General features: G+C 41.8%; 1 protein-coding gene across 8 annotated transcripts in view; it reads right to left on the bottom strand.

Annotated features, from left to right (window-relative positions):
* Nucleotides 1-17,710, bottom strand: part of Trio (trio Rho guanine nucleotide exchange factor) — a 308,383-nt gene that overhangs the window by 137,948 nt on the left and 152,725 nt on the right. For all 8 annotated transcript variants that reach the window (XR_010050401.1, XM_063257985.1, XM_063257983.1 and 5 more), the window contains 2 exons: nucleotides 14,985-15,215; nucleotides 5,197-5,319 (listed from right to left, as the gene is read on the bottom strand). Coding sequence is in view for 7 of the 8 variants with exons in the window: in XM_063257985.1 (XP_063114055.1) it covers nucleotides 5,197-5,319; nucleotides 14,985-15,215 (354 nt within the window). In the remaining variant the exon portion in view is untranslated. The remainder of the gene's footprint in view (nucleotides 1-5,196; nucleotides 5,320-14,984; nucleotides 15,216-17,710) is intronic.

Here is a 17,710-nt window from a genome sequence, read left to right as displayed (position 1 = left end):
AAGCAGTCGTGAAGCTCACTGCAGGTCCTTCCCAGAACCCCAGAACTGCTCTATATCATAAATCTACATTTAGTACATTTCCAGTGAATTTGACCAGAGACTTAAGCTTACTTCCTTTTTCAATCCACTATGTTACTTCATCGTGTTACAACTCACCAATTTAGAGAAGTTTGCTGTAAGAAAAAATTTTATTAACTAAATTGCTAATTTGAGATCTCTTAAAACCAGTTAGTTTAAAAAGGAAATTTCAAAACAAGATTACAAGAAACCAACTGACCTTAACTTTAAATGTGAAAAGGACATTTTTTCTCACTGTTTTATCTCTGTGGATATGTTTAAGAAAATGAAATAAAGCTCTTTATTAGGCACTAAAGATGTCTGTTCCTATTTTTACAATGTTTCCACAGTCCACTCTGTCCAAACTGAAAATATAAACTTCAATTTGGCTTAACAGAGGGAAGACAAAAACAAGAGGGCAGAGAAGTTCAGCTGGCGGAGGGTTCCCCGCTTCACCCTGTGATGAGCAAGACTAAAGGGCACTCTCTTCCTGGGGAGGAGCAAGTGCTTCGAGCAAGCAAAGCCAAAGCCATACATGCAAGGAGTGGTTCACTCTTGATTCCTAGGGCCCCTCTGTCTAGGCCACATCCACTGCAGGCTGCTGTACAAACCAGGCTCCCGTGGAGCTGCCCACAGTCAGGTTCTGTCTGCTGAAAACGCTATTATGAAGCTCTTTAGCCAATGGGTGGCGGGGGTTGGTGGGCTCTGCTCTCACCTGTGCCCACTGTGTGCCCTCCACCCACAGCGCTTCACATCAGGTGCGCTTCTAACCTTGCTCTTGAGGAGCCTGAGATGGGTCTGAAGAGTCTTCTGGGCTGACCCACACATATGCACAAGAGCTGAGAGCTGCCCGGTTCCTACTGATGACTCATGCCTGTGGCACAACAGGTCAGTGCACTTCTGTGGAATGAATGAGTGGGACAGTGACACTCAAAAGCAAGAGAAGGGGAATTCTGCAAATAGTTAAAAAGCAGTTGGCGGTTACTGAATGCATCCTCTAAGCAAATCCCTGCGTGCCTGCTTGTCTAAAGCTCCATCAACAGACCTACAGCTGGACAGAGGGTGACTAGGAAGTAGAATAACAGCAGCAGACCATTCTCCTGACACCAACTGCATCTAGAGTGTACAGCAGAAGCTTGTGATACTCTTTAAGGGAGGAGAGAAGGATATACGGGATGCTGGAGACAGAGGCCATCACTTAAGGACTAGCACTGCCAGGGGACTGCAGGAGCACAGGAGAGGAAAGCAAAGCCACACCCATGGGGGGCTGTCGAAGCAGAGGGGTCCAAAGAGGCAAGTATGGTCGCGCACAAGCAGCTCTCCAGTCGCAAAAGGCCAGGTCCACAGCTGTCCTGCTGCCCCAAAGTCCCTTCAGCCTGCTATATCTGCCTCTAACCTTTTTTTTTTTTTGGTGCAACCAAACTCAATTCTGTACGTTTTCATGTCTTGGCTTAGGATATAAGGGCTAACAGGGCCAGCCTGTTAACACAGCCAGGAGATGGGCATCTGCGGCTAGCTGCTGCCTCCTTGCTCCGCTCTGTGGTCTGGTAGAACAGCTGCATGGTGATTGTGTTAAAACAGAGAGACAAAAAGCAGGTATAGTTCTCTGCAATGTGAGCAGACTTCAAACACAGTTCAGTTTTGGGCTGAAGCATTTTCCCCCTTTGGGGGAGAGATTCTGGCACTCTTGGAATCCCAGGGACCAGGAGCAAGACATGATGAGCAATTGAAACGCAGCTCGGTGACGGCAGGTACAGCCAAGCCCAGATCTTTCTCCTCACCAGGGGTAGGAAACAGCCCAAATGCTACTCTGACTCTTTGCTTGCCTTAGAAACATTACAGCAAAAATGTCCACATTCTAAAAAGAAAGTCCTGCACTCTTGTTGCCCCCTGAGAACTGTGTGGATAGCTTTGTCTTAGAATTGAGCAAGGAAGTTTACTCTGATGACATTAGACATAGATGACATTATTTGTGATGTGGAGTGGACAGAACCAAGGACTAGAGGGGACAAAGGCCAACTGGGTTAACAGACTCACAAACGAATATTCAACAGGCTCTGATTCTTCATACTGGGAAAGATTCGGGGAGCGGGAGGAAGAGGTGAGGCCATCTCAGTGGACAGGCATGTGCAAACACACTATTCCGCCAAGAGTCAACTTCAAAAACTTGGTTGCTTGCAGTTGTGCTCTCAAATGCTTTGGGGCCTGAGGTCATATGATGCAATTTTGCATTTCAAACCACAGCTAATTGCAGCAGTAGTTATCATGAAACAAATAAAAAATAAAGGGAAAATGAGAGGTATTTTCCACATTTGTTCTGCTACAAGAAGATAGCAAAAATAATTCCCAACAAATGAGTAGGAGACCACATGAAATCAGAGAAAGAGAAATGCTGTCAAAAAGCCAAAGATAGGGGGGTGTGGCAAGGCTGTGGGACCTGCAATCTTTTCTTAGTCATTTCATGAGATCAATAAAATGGAAAGGTTGTAACTGTCAGTTTTACTTTATACACTGAGACATGTAAACAGGGTAGCTTTTTTTTGTTTTGAGACAGGAACTGCCTTATTGCTCAGGTTAGCCTTGAACTCATGACCTTCCCAGCCTAGCCTTCCAAGTAATTGGGATTCAGGCCTATGCCACAGCACCTGGTTTAAGGTAACTTTTTAAAGGCATCTTCACAAAATAGGACTTAGATGCAGTTTTTATATTATCATATGATTCGGCCCACATTTTAGTTCTCAGACTAGTAATTGATTCCTTCATCCTATAAAATATATTGATGCACACTGACCTGTTTGTCTTGTCTGATTTTAGGAGTACGTTGCTCGATGTATAATAATACTCCTTTAATAACTGAAGGCCTTCTTCATTTCTGAGAGCATTTTTAAACTTGCAGGGCTATTTTATCTTACAATAATACTCCAACCACAGTTTTCTTATGGTTAACACTTTCCCAGTAGATCTTTCCCTGACACTGCTTATATTTTCAAATTCCCTGGGATATTTATGCTTCAGGTAAACTTATTGAAAACAACGTATGTCATTTAAAAAGATGTTCAGTCTGAGAATGTCTTTTAACAAGCAGACTTTGTTTCCCATTTATTGTAATTACTGATGCTTTGGACAAACTACTACATCTTATTTGGTGACTTCCAACGTGACCTTTTTTTTTGTTGTTTGGGATTTTTTTTGTTTGTTTTGTTTTTGCTTTTTTGCTTTCATTTGTTTCTTTTGGCATATGGTTTTTACTCATCTGGTTTTCAGCATTTCTTTTCCTTCAAAATTTATTTGCTACCTCTATACTTCGAGTGGTTGTTCAGAAGTGTTTCAGGCAGGCCTGAGTTAACAAACCGCAAAGAAGCACAAAGCCTCGCATAGGCCTCTTGTAAGCAGCATTTCAGCCTCGCAGATGAGGGTGGGCTGGGCTCCAGTTTCTTCCTGCCTTAAACTGGTTCCAGATTCATCTTCTGTGTAAAGAGCTACATATTTCTCAGTTTCTTTGCTCACTGTTGATACTAGTTCCTTTTCACACACTTCCTTTGGTTCACTTAAATTTTATTCAAAAATTTCTGTGTCTCTGAATACTTAAATACGCATTGTTCTAGACAGGAGTGACAGGAAGCGTTCCTGATGCTGAGACTGGGAGGACCCAGCAAGAAGCTAGCCAGCCTTTCTGTAAGGTGCACGGGTTCCATGAAGGGAAAAGTCCAATAGCACCTCCCATCACATGGGCTGAGAATCAACACCCACTCTAAGAAACAGGCTGATTCAGAGGACAGGCTGAGTTGATAGCAGCTAAGGTACAGAAAGCAACTTAAGTGCTCGTATTGTTTGGTAGATTATGCAGGACTGGGGTCAGTGGTTGGAGCATCTCTTGGGAGGATGACTACATGCAATACAGCAAATATGGAGGATTTTCTTCTGTCTTGTCTTTGAAATCCAATATTGTTCTCACTGTTTTACTTTGTTTGATAGTTTTGCTTTATTCAGTATTCTGTTTTGTTTTTGGTTTGACTTTGCTATGCCTGATGGAACAGACAACTACTGTGAAGATAAAAAGATACACTATGATAGCTATTGTTGTTTACCTAGTATCCTACTTTGAAGTTCTATACCAGTTTTGCTGCTTTGTTTTGATTGACTTTGTTCTGTTTTGTTGGATTTTACTATCCTTAAAATAAAAATAAAATTAAAAGAAAAAAGTGTTCTAGTGGAGCTCAAATCATACTAGGTACTTTACATTCTTAAAGTAAATTTTTTTGTTTTTTGATAGTGTTGAGTGGTAAACTGTCTTGGTTGTGGTATGTAGATTACGCTCACTACTGAGTGACACACAGTTCTGCTGGTGCAGAATTCAAGCTTTACAGTTATTTTCCTTCAGGATTCCATTCCACTGCTGCCCAGAATCTGTGGCTACTGACAAGAGGTCATTGTCTAACATGTCTACAAAGTGTCACTTTGCCATTTCTCTTGTTTTTAAGACTTTGTAATCCCCTTCAGTTTTAATATAATTTGTCCGGGTTTAGATTGGTCTCACTTAGACAACTCCTTTTTAAAACAACCTTTCTCTACTTCCCTTTAACGTGTGTGTGTGTGTGTGTGTGTGTGTGTGTGTGAGAGAGAGAGAGAGAGAGAGAGAGAGAGAGAGAGAGAGGTGTTCCAGACCAGAAGTTAACACTATCGCAGAGCGGTAAGAGACTTGCTCTGGGCATTACAACCAGTTCTCTGGTCTCAGACTCCACAACCTCTTCTCTGAAACGCTGTATTCCTGGTTCCTGGTTCGTAAGTGCACACAAACAGACCTAATGACACTGATGCTGGGCCCATAACTATGGAAATGTAAGAACTATTATTCTCTGGCTGGGAATTGAAATATAGAAACTACTAAAACACTAGTATAATAAGTATGACAAAAACATTCAATATATATTTGTTTCAAGAATATCACATTTTACAAAGGTCAACTGACTGAATCAGATTGCTGCCAAGGCAATGACAACTTCACTCTAAACCTGAAAGTTTGATTTCATTGAATCACCTCTAGCAAAGGCTGAGCCATTTCAGATGTGGCTAAAACTGTGATTCAAAACCAACCACACAGGTATCTGGAGGAGAAAATGGTGAAAGCCATTATTTTACCTGTGCTACTTCTTCGAAGTCTTCATGGCGTTTCTGCAAAGCTCTCGCCCGATGCAGAGACTTTCCCACACCTGTGTGTTTGCTTAGAAATGCTTCTCCATGGTTCTCAATCCAATCCAGCACCTACGATGAAATTACAGCCACATGAGCATAACGACAATATCCTGCTTGTTCAGTGTTTAGCGTAATCCAATGAAGATACATTCTGTTGTCAAAATCCTGTAAGAAATAAAAAGCAAATTAGGAAAAAAATTGGAAGTAGTTCGGTAGTAATTTAACACACTTGATAATTATACCTTACATCAGCTTTCCCACCAGGACTTTAATCAGCTCTTACATTAAAAGTATAAATCTGTCTATGTATAAACATTACATGTAACAATGATTAAATTAAGTCTCACCTCATTTTATGCATGACTGAGCCACCAAAGTGACTTGGATTTTGTGTGACAGAGCCAGAGTCAGGCCACAGAGGGCCAATTTAACTTAACGTTTTTATAAAGAGTGAAAGCTTTATGACTGCAATTCAAGTTTAACTGCAGTTAATTTTTTTCTTTCTTTCCTTCAGAAGAGTCCAAGCATGTAAGTAAAACCTAAGAAAACAAAACACTTACATGCCTCACTCTCAGTCTTGGAGGATAATTTATTCTACAAACTAAGATGTTACAAAAGCCAAGCATTCCATGAATTTAGTTACTTAAAAGTTCTTGTTAACTGAAATCAACTACACGCGAGAAAAAAGCAAAACAAAGTAGGTGAAAATATCATTTTAAAGTCCATAGCTGGGAATGAGTAGTTCACTGGCTCTCACACTTGAGAAATCACAGAATATCTAACAAAATACTTACACTACATCAAATGCACACTCACTTTGTCTCTCCTGAAGGGGGCAAGAAAGCCAAGTCAATGATGCCTTTGAAAATATTTAGCTGAAACATTTTAAATATTTAAAATACATTTATTAATGTGCTGTGAAAGTACTCAAGGCTCACCCGTACTTTCCGTGTTTGTAGCTATAGTACTGTCTCTAGTGTGTTCAGGCTAACAAAATCCCTTAGAGTGGATAATTTGGAAGCAACAGAAGCTTCTGCTCACAACTCAGGAGGCTAAGTGCAGGCCGAGGCACCAGCAGATTTGGTGTCTGGTGAGGGCTCATACCTTAGAGTTGGCATTTCTATGGCCTCACAGGGCAAGGGCTTCCTCAGGCCTCTTTCATGGGAGCATCACGCCCATTTATGAGGCAGAGTCCTTACAACCTAAGGCCACAGCTATTCCTACACCACACAGGACACCAGGTTTCCACAAGTGACGTTAGAGGACACACAGAGACCACAGTGGGCACTAAGCACACAAATCAAAATGATCTTGGACGGAAGACCAAAGGGGGAACACCCCGCTAAGCCAGTGGTCTAGAGGGCAGCTTCAGCTCTGCCAACAGCAATTAAAGCAGGCTTACCTTATTGCTCACTGACCTTAAAAAGTATCGTTTTCCCTTTCTGAACTGAACTACCAAGACATCAGTTGTGCGGACAGAATCTAGACAAAAGAGGCCACTGGTAAAGACGCGAGCCCACCTTGTTCTCCAACACTCCACACAGTGCCCTTCCATTCAAGGCCTGACTCAGACACCTTTTCTACGCAGGGTTGTAGAAAGTTAATGCTACACATAACAGAACTCTCACAAACCTCTGGCCTGCCACGGAGCCCTGCAGAACTGGCAGCAGCTGCTATCAAGAGAGGTGGGGACAGAGATGGTCAACTGGCAGAGGGTGCTCAGGCCCAAACTACGTATCTACTTCAGGAATATGGTTCCTCTGCAACCACATCAGCCTCTGCCCATGGCCTGGCATCACACCAGCAGAGCAATTCTTACTGGACCCCTCCCTTGGTTTTCCTGATTTTCCCTCTAAAAGCTCTCTCTTTCACCCCTTCACTGAGGCATCCTGCACTCAGAGAACCTGACTGTGTTCCTGGGCAGTTCCTGATCCACCCTCTGATCAGTGCCATGCAGGAGTTGCCGGGATTCAGTGGTATCTTTTAAAGCAGATTAATATTAGGCAAATGCACGACACATGTGCCATCGCCACCCACAGACCAGAACCTCTGGCTGCCTTCCATGTAATTTTAGGCACCTTAATGACACAGACTATAAACACTCCATTGCTTATTAATTAGTGCACTTGGCACACTGGTTTTCTTTTGAGATTCCCAAGAGAGGGGGAAGTCCTTGGGTGGTGCTGTCTTCATCATTCGACTTCAAAGCAGACGCAAGTGGCTGATTGTTTACAGGAGTCTCTTACTACACACACTATAAAAAAAGGTTCCAGTTCCTCCTAGAGAAAAGTCTCAATAACCTCAAGATCTCAACGTCTTGAAGAATGGATGCATTTAACAGAATGTGTCTCTGGACATAAGGCCAATACCACACAGATTACAAGTGTGAAATATTTTAAACTTGAAAGGAATCTAGAGGCATGTAAGTAATACCTATACGACACTTTATTTCCTGTAAGATCTTCACGAAGGGCTAGAGAGACTTTTAAAAATTATATAGCATATTCTATATGTACCTTAACTTAAATAAATTAATACACCAGTATGTAGCAACATAGTGATCAAAACTAACTCTACAACCTAAAATTCTGTGGACAATTTCAAAAAGCAAAAAAATAAATTAGTTGGTAGAAAGAGAAGAAGCAAAATAGAGAATTTTACAAATAATAAAAACTTGCATTTCAAATATAAGAGACACATTACAGGATGTATAATTTGGAAACAACAGCTATTATGACCCAACAACCACTTGGGTTACAATGGACCTCTCAAACAAAACTGTAAATATCAGATGAAATTGTGTTTCTAACAAATATAAAAGTAATTAAATAAGAAAATGTAAATTCTGAACACTGAAAATAGAAGACAGACATGAATATTCTCAAACGAAACCTCCTACAATATTACTTCCTTCATAAGTACACACAAATTTCCCAGAGGACAAAGGATCCTAACACTTGAAAGACATGCTTGTGAACTCCTTCAATCTCACACCTAAAAAGACTGGCCAAACGGGAGGCTTTATTTATCATCCGAGGTCAGACAGCTGCCTCTCCAATCTCGGTCATGGACAGTGCTGCTGGCTATGTCCTGTGACCTCAACTCCAAAAATAAGGCATGCGTAGGTTTTGTGGCTCTTCTTCCAGATTTTAGGAAAAAGGCAAAAGTGATCCCTGTGGGCTTGCTGGCTCAGAGCACAGCAAAGCTAGGAGGCCAACGCCATCCTTCTCTCTGCTCTTTCTTCTGTAAGCAGTGTCCTCTAATGGAAACAACGCCAAGACGCAAAGCCAGTAACTAAGATACAGATACTCAAGTTACAGGAAATCATGCAGATTAAGCTTAACTTTCTCCTAATTATTCTCATTTCTTATCTAATCCTTACCATGCCATCTGAGCGCCTGCTGCTGATGCAGGCATGAAACATGGGTGGGTACACTCCTCATTTCCATCTAACGGGTGCAACCAGACGGAAGTCCTCAGTTCCTTATGAAGGAATAACCTGTGGACTTGAACACGCAAAGTCTGGCCTCATGCACATCCTCCTAAACTTTAGCATACACTGCCTCTCCTCAGACTTGGCACGACTGTCATATAGGGGTTACAAAAAGGTAGGGAAGAAAAGACTTCTGGTTTTGTTTCAGAGCAGTTCAGTCTGTTACAGAAAACCTCTAAGAAAATGACTGTTGAAATGTATGGCAAACCTGTTGAAAAAGTATCACCAACTCTACTAAGGACTGGCTGCAGGCCAGCTTCCCCCAACTCACACAGCAAAGCTCTGACCATCTTGATAACTTATCTAACATAAAGGCTTCTGTCTAAGGCCCTACTACTTAATACTCATGGGGGGGGGGGGTTGTTGCTGGGGATTGAACCCAGGGCGATCAACACACAGTGAGCTATGTTCCAGCCCTGACCACATTTTGTGGATTCCTGTCTTCAAGTAATTACCAAGAATGTGTGAATAAATAACTAAATCTTCATTGAAGAGGAGGAATGGTCTAACAAAGCCCACCTCACAACAACATGCCCTCTGAAGATCAACAGGGTATTTTCCCTTTCAAATGCAGAGGTATTTTTCAAATACTTGAGCAGTTTTATGCAATCACCAAGCAACATGCCACTGCCAACTGGGTCACACCAGCAGTACTAAGTCATTATTGAGCTCTGTACTTGGAAGGGCAAGACAGACCCACAATTCCTTGTTCACAAAAACTCTGAAATTTCAAATACTTTCTCAAAACTTACTTCCAAAATTCTCAGCAATAAAACATGACCCAAAGGTAACTTATAGTCTCCACCGATCCCTTCAGAAGGATTCTGCATACATCCGGCTTTGGAAATAAGCATGCATTTGACTGCAGCTGGAGCAGGGCTGCCCAGACTCCACTAGGAAGCTGCATGCCCTGCACTGCTATGGTTCTAAACTTCTACAATTCTCATTTCCAAATCACAGCCACTCCCAACAGCTATAAATGTACAAAGTATACTTTTATTATTGTCCGTTTTAAGCTAGAAAATGAGGCTCACAGAAGTTAATGTGTCCCAAAACAGATGCAGGTCTTCTCAAGGCCAGTTGTAGCTCCTAATCCCCAGGTGACACAGCTGTCTACTAATTCCACACGAATGGCTTTGCCATACTTCTAAGACTGTGGTCCTAAAATCCAGGTTAAGAAATTGGACATAAAACCACCAAGTACACACCAGGTGAATATCCAGAGGAAAATATACAAACATTTGTCAGTTTTTCAGCAATCATTTTAAAGAGACAACATACAATGAATAAGCAAGTCTTCTCTATCATATTAATGACAATCCCTTCTAATCACGTTTTATGTACATAAAAATGAAAATAAGCTCATTCTATATTGTTTCAGAAGTACATGAAGCAAATGAAAAACAAAAGTAATTCTAAAATACTCTGAATTTGTTTTTGTTTTATACAAAATCAGTTTTCCAGTTACAAAATATTAACAGCATCCTAACCACTCTACATTCTATATATAACCAAAATACTAAGTAAATCTGGTTTCATCTGAGATATATCCATGTTCAACCACTACTGCTTTGAAACCACATCCAAATGTAAATATTGCATTCTGACCTTTTCTAACTATCCAATCAATGGTATTTAAGAGACATAACAAAGGATGACTGATAAGCAATATCATTTCAAATCTGCTAAAAGTAAGCAGGTAAGCAGGGCTTTCCCCTAGATAATGTCAGTTTTGGCTGCTGGTGAAACACTATTGTGAGGATGCAGCATTATGATATTAATGACATTTCTATACAAAGGGAAGAATCACAAATGAAATGTGAAGAGTAAAAACACGCAAGTTTACATGAGTGGAATTCACACAGGTACCCTATCTTACACTGGCTCACAGTCTTTTCCTGGGGCTTGGAGCATACTTTATTCCTGAAGGCAGTGTCGTGGTCATGCTCTTCCCTTCTAGTGAGAGTGGAACCCCCATCTACTTCAAGCCACTGATCCCTGAACAGAGATGCAAGCAAGGTGTGGGCAGCTGTGAGGAGGGCCTAGGCCACAGGTCAGTGCGACAGAGCTCTTCTGCCCTGTCTCAAAATGTTTAGTCACTCAGCTGTGCTGTTGGCTGTGGATTCTCAATGTAAAGCTGGCTGAAAGCCCACAACAATACCCATGCCACAGCCTCAACACTTGGCTGCCCTGAGATTTCCTCTGCCAGCTTAATGAGTAATCTCAGTCTCCCATAAAGTCTCAGGATATGAGCAACATGTAGACAAATTTTCTGCAGGAGTATAACACACATGGCCCAGACTCCTTGATCCCAACTTAAAATAACTGAAACCTCCCCATCCTGGTCTTTATTGTCTGCATTTCTATCTGCATTCTGATCTGAACTTGGACCACAATCTCCCATCGAGCCCAGCTTACAACATTCTAGGGTTGCTTCTCCAGCCAGCATCTCCAAACCTGTCCAGCTCCTCTCATGAACCACTCTGGAAGGCCTCTAAGCTACAGCAACAGCCCCACTCTCAATACCAAAATCTATCTTAATTACTTTCTTCATGGCTGAGGCACAACTTGAGGGAGACTGATTCTGGCTCATGTTTTGGCCCCCAGTTGGCTGGTTCCAAGGCAGGATGGCATGGCAGAGGTGCCTGGCGCAGGAACAGTTGCTCCCAGCATGGTAGATGGAAAGCAGAATGCACAGGGAGGAGAAATCCTTCCGCCACACTCTCCATTGACTCATTTCTTTCAACCAGACAACAAGACAGCTGTAAGAAACCAATCACTTCCCCAAAATCACACATGAGGTCTGAGGGAACATTAAGACACTCATCATACATTGAACAAAACTGTTTCCAGTCTCACTGTTTGAAAGTTCACTTTATATGCTTTAATTTTGTAACTTGAACAACTATTTCTAAGATAACAATATGTAACCTATTAACTAGTGATTTCCTATTGTTTATTTTTTCTGAAATTCTGCATAACTTGTACCCTTTTTCTGTTTTTTTTTTCTTTTTCTCCTTAAATAAAAAAAAAAAAAAATAAAGACACTCATCATAACGTGGCAATAACCTGGAACCCAAGTCAAGCATAATGGAGAGATGCCTTTTACTGGCTAAAGCTCAGCAGTCCTAATAAAATTGTGGAGTCACTTCTTTATAGACCCGATGTCTGGTTCTGTGTGTTTTCCAAGAAAAAAAAAAAAAAAACAACACTTGAAATTCTTCAAACTTTTCCTCTGTACTTTTTGATGCAGCACTCATTCAATGATTTCCCCCCTGGAGATCAAGCTCACAATCTTGTGCTTGCCAGCATGGTGTCTGAGCCACTGAGCTATAACCCTGGCCCTCATTCAGTGATTTTGAAACAAAAATGAGCATATATAAGAAAAGTCTAGGATGAAGTACATTTTCTTGATCTTTGTTTTTTTTTTTTCCTGAGATAGGCTCTATTTGGCCTAGGCTCAAAAGATCCACTTCAGCTTCCTAAGTTTGCATGCATCACTGCACCTGGCTTCTTTGATCATCTTTAGGGAATACCAATTAATAATCCAACACCAGAGTGGAGGGAATTCTTTCAGATGCGATTATGCAGGGTGACGCTCACACAGATTTAGAAGTTTCCCTGCCTGACAAGCTTCTTTTGGGGAGTCAGTCTGCTTCAGAAAAGAGCTACAGGAGCTATCCACTTCCTTGTGTGGTACTAATTAAATCCCAACAGTCCAAGAAGAGCCAGATGAACTGAACCAGTGAGGCAGAAAAAGCAGCCAGGGAGCTTTCTGCCTTGGGCCACTCCCATGACTATTACCTCAGCATTCACTCATTAATTCAACCACTCACTCAATGACGCTCCCTAATAGTAAGCATACCGCCATGGAAATGTATGTATTATCAGGCTGTCAGGAAACATGGCACAGAGGGCTCATCCAAGTTAATGATAAAGGCTGCCAACTTGGTGAGGCCAGCAGGGCTGCCGCCCTCCTACCTGTGCTCTGTTTTGGACGTGGGTTAAGTGTGACCTGCAGTTTCAACGACCTCCCCTACAGCCTGCCCCAACTCCCATCCCAAGCTCCTCTATAAAAATTGTGGAAAATTAGCTGCTGAACAAAAACTAAAGATATTTTAAAAGTCAAATTCCCCATGCCATTCTCCCACATCCAGTTCCGCAGGGTCAGATGTCTTTCAAGTGTTTCTCAATGACCATTTACTCTTAAGACTGTTTCCTAGATTGTTTTCCTCTCTCAATAATGTTTAGGTGCTTTTTCATTACCCAAAATAACCAAACAAAAAATACTTACGTACCTCTAGTTGGCTTTCTGTTTTTGTCTCTACAAATCTGCTTTTTGCTGGTAACATCTTCTAAAAGTATCATTACTGTTTTTTCTATTTATCCTCAGCTTATTTCTCCTTTGCAATGCTTACTATGGTACAAACTTCCCTTCTTGTTAGCAATTCCACTCCTTGAGACACTTCCTCAGAAGCACACTGTGGGTTCTGACAGCCTATTGTTAAAGTATTTACATTGATTAGCCTCAGTTTTGCTCTTTGCTACACAGCAATTTGTGAAACAAGTCAAAACCATCCCAGATCGCTCATCCAGAAGAAGAGACTTTCCCTAATGAGCAGCACCTATCTTCTTGTGAATAAGATCATATATATATATGATGTGTAACACAAAGCACTTTCTACTCTGACATCCCACATAACCTACTGAGGGAAAAAGCTGCCTTCTAAGAACATCCTACTAAGGATCACAAGTACCTTTCCACACATTTGCTGACTGCAAAGGCTATGGAGCTAAGTACTGGGTGACAAATCAGATAGCTACATTCCGCAGGCTGTTCTGAAAGGTTTGCTTCACTATGTCTTCCCCTAACCCTCAGGCTAACAGCTTTCTCTTGGCCCGGAGAAAGAGGACACCCTGCTGCTGCTTCCTCAGATGGGGAAAAAAGTCCCCTTCAGAAAGTACACTGGTTTATGGCTGTTATGATACTTGATCCAAGGGATACGAGTTGGTAGGAAAGTTCCTTAATAATTACACTTCAACTATTAACATGGCTTGGCTTGAGAGTTTTTGAATAATTCAGAAAAAACATTTGTGATTTCAACCAGATCATTTCCATTCTCTCAATAACCCCTCTTTGAAGCCAATGTTCTTATATTCTTTCCCTGGGAATAGGTTTCTTGATCTAGATCATCATTGCTAAGAAATATGAATAACATCAAAATGATCATTCCTAAGGCACTCTGAATATGTAATTTTCAGAGAACTCAAAAAATAGAGCATAGCATGTAAAAAGTATAAATGATAGCACCATTAAAAATACTTTGATTTTACCACATCTACATTAAGTGAAGTATGATGGTCAGTGACAGGGAGAGCCTTATGTTCATCAGAACATAGCATAATTCTAGCATCACATCCATTCACCAGAGATCCTACTCACCTTTAGGCAGTTCCTGGGGAGATGACAACTGAGAGCCTGCAGGCCTCAACGAGACACAGGGCCTCACTAGTGTTCTGGAAGAAGAGTGGTTTGACCTGAGACACACCACCAGGGCTTTTTGGATGCCACGGGCATCCTGATATATTCTAGAATTCTTCACCCTCAGACCTGGTACCCTGGTCACTTCTTACTTTCCACTCTATTTTAGGCAAGGACCTGAATAGCACCTTTATTTACTACCAAAGCTGTATCACATTTTACGTGCTGCTACAGCTTTGGTCCTCAACAGACCTCTTTTTTGCAGTGAGGACGTAAGTAGAATGGGACTTCACTTATTTTTGTAACAACAAAAGCAGGTGTTAACTGCTTAGAAATGAAGCCATAAAAGTCTACTTTTCATTAGGGAGACAACTAATTATTAAGCACCCACTGTGCATTATCTAACAAGTAGGAATAAGGGCATTACTAGCTCACTGCTTAAGGAATCAGGAAGCAGACCAAGCTAAGTTGTAACACACCAGCCTAAGCACCACCAGTATTATGCTCACAACTAACTGCAGCTGGGAATGGTCTGTTTGGGCAGCAAAGCTCACAGGTCCCCCTGTGTTATCTTATATGTTCTGTCACAGGAACAAGGGCCGACAGCGGCCTGTGTGCGCATCCCCCTGCAGTCAGTGAAGAAGCCCCTGTCCTTGCAGTCCACTCCTCCAAGACACAGACAATCCCCAGATGCCAGTGCACTCCCCAAAGTTGGCTCAGGACCAGCCATTCCCATGAAGAGTGCAATGGGAAACTGACCTGCTGAACGTCCTGCTGGAAAACACACAGCTGCAGCCTCTGATGGAGTCGGACTTTGCGGTGCTGCCAGATATTCTCCAGCTGCCGCTGGTGGTGCAGCACCTCGTGGATGACGTCCAGGACGTGGTGCACGGCCTTAGAGTAGTTGGCAGAGGCTGTAAGGGAATCGGAGCTGCCAGGAGTCAAGGGTCGCTGGAGCTTGTCAAGGAGTGACTTCCCATCTTGGCTCACCTGCCCACAAAGTAAATGGGTGATTATGCCAGGTGCATGGCTTTGCCCAGGCTGGGCTGCAGATGCTATCCTCAGCGTATGTGTGTACTGGAACATATACACACTCATACGCACACACATCCCAACCACAATCTTACTCAAAGTCTTACATTTTATACAGAATAAGACACAAAACACTCTTTCAATATCTAGTAACATCAGAAAACCAAATGCAGGGGCTTTCATGATCATATAATATGGTAATATACTATTCTCAATGAATACACATTCTATTTGACTTTAATAACACCAATCAGCAAACCTAAATAGCCAGCCTAGTGTGGTGGCACACACCTATAATCCTAGCACTCAAGAGGCTGGGGCAGGAGGACTGCCCGGAGTTCAAGACCAGCCTGGGCTACGTGAACTACACAGTGAGACCCTGTCTTAAAAATCAATCAACTAACCAACCAACAAACAACAACATCCTAAATTGACTGCTGGCATGTCTGTGGATTAAAATTGAAAAGTAAGAATTTTTTTCTTGGGATTGTATGGTGGGAACACAACAGATTATCACCATGGAGTAATACTTTAATGCTGACTGTCAAAATCTCAGTTAAAAAAATTTAATAAGGGGCTGGGGATTTAGCTCAGGGGCATAAGCGCCTGCTTTGCAAGCAGGCAGTCGTGAGTTCAATCCCTGTTACCAATAAAAAGGAAAAAGACAAAAAAAAAAATTAATAATCTAGCATTAGACAAAGAACATGTGCTGAGGCTTTCTGGTCTACTCAAAACACAGTATTACTACACAAACATGCACGCACACGTGCGCGCACACAGACACACACATGCACACGTAAGTATGTTTGGGGGCACACACCTATAATCTCAACACTCCAGGAGGCTGAAGGGGGACTGCCAAGTCCAAGCCCAGCCTGAACAACTCAGTGACACCCAGTCTCAAAAAAATTAAAGAGAGCTGGGAAGGCAGTTATGAGGTTTGGTGGAAAGACCTTGGGTTCAATTCTCAGTACCACAAAAACAAACAACACTGTTTTGTTACATTAACTTTACAAAGTAATTTTTATTAAAATGCTAACAGTTGTTACAAAAAGATTTTAGTGTTATGGCTGTTAATTATCAAACCATAATCAAACCAAAGAGTGTGGACTAACCAAAGATAGAAGGAGAGCAGAGGGAAGAATACGGAGAGAAAGCAATTATGTGTTCTTCACATTCATGACTCTCAAGATTTACCAGTCATTAGGCCAAAAGCAGTGGGAGAAACATGACCTAGTCAGACAGCAAGGGTGCCTAGTGGGTGGCGTCCCCTGCTGCGTGAGGCAGAGACCGTGTGGTGTCCTCTCCACCATCGTCTTCCTGTCCACACACCTGCAGATCTAAAACCTGCCTGCGCTTTTTAATAATTCAAAGGGAACACACAGGAGCCCAGCTTACAACCATGAGTGTGAAGTGATGGGGAGTGGCGCAGCTGACCGTCGGCCTCTGCAATCCAAACCAGAGGTGGAGGTGGCCGCCAGAACTCCTTAACCTCCGCCTTCAGCCTTGGTACTACTGTGGCAATGCAGGGAAGTCACACTTATTTACACAAAAATAAAGATTTTACATGGTACAGAATAACCAGAAGAAAACTAATGAAAGACACTGTTGAGTATACAGCAGCCAAATTAAATCATATACAGTATATTTTAAGTACTAAAACAATTAATAAAAGTTTATGGTATGTGATATAGTTCTGAATAATTATCAAGCCAGGTAAATAAAATCAATTACGCCTTCTCTTTTTTGGTTTGTTATATTTTTGTTTTTCAAGACAGGGTTTGGTCTTGCTATGTAGTCCAGGCTGGCCTTGAAATCATTATGTAGCCCAGGCTGGTCTCAAACTTCCAGAGACCCTCCTGCCTCAGCCTCCTGAATGCTGAGCTTACAGGTCTATGCCACCATGACAGGCTTCAATTACACATTCTGCTTAATGTTCTGTTTCTGCCAGCACGCTGGAAGGCTAAGGCAAGAGGATCACAGGTTTGAGACCAGTGTAGGCACTTAGGGACTAGTAAGGCCCTGTCTCAAAATAAATTAGAATTACAACTTAATGCCATGGCTTTGAGTTCATTCCTGAGCACCACCAAACAAGTAGAAAAACCACAAAAACCCTCTGTCTAGTTTTCCTGCCACTCCAGAGCTGCCCTGCCAGAGAAAACAGGTGCCTTCATTTTTAAATAGAAGGACTTTTTTTCATGATTTTAGCTCATTTTTCAGCCTGCTCTTTGTTTTCCTTAGAATATAGGACTTGGGGACTTGATGGGTAATCAAAATTAGTTTTATAAAGATTAACATTTTATAAATCTATGAACGAATGTGCTATAGTATCTAGAGAGCTAAGAAAAATGCAAGCACTAAATAAAAGCAAAGCAAAGCAATTTGAGACAATTTAATTTTTTTACCTATCAAAAGTATGTTTCTTCCTTTTTTTTTTTTTTGGTAGCAAGGAT

Source organism: Cavia porcellus, unplaced genomic scaffold (assembly GCF_034190915.1).
Source record: "Cavia porcellus strain 051 isolate PalLab524CR breed Dunkin Hartley unplaced genomic scaffold, mCavPor4.1 scaffold_11, whole genome shotgun sequence".
Taxonomy (NCBI): Eukaryota; Metazoa; Chordata; class Mammalia; order Rodentia; family Caviidae; genus Cavia; species Cavia porcellus.
This window is presented reverse-complemented; position numbering and strand designations above follow the sequence as displayed.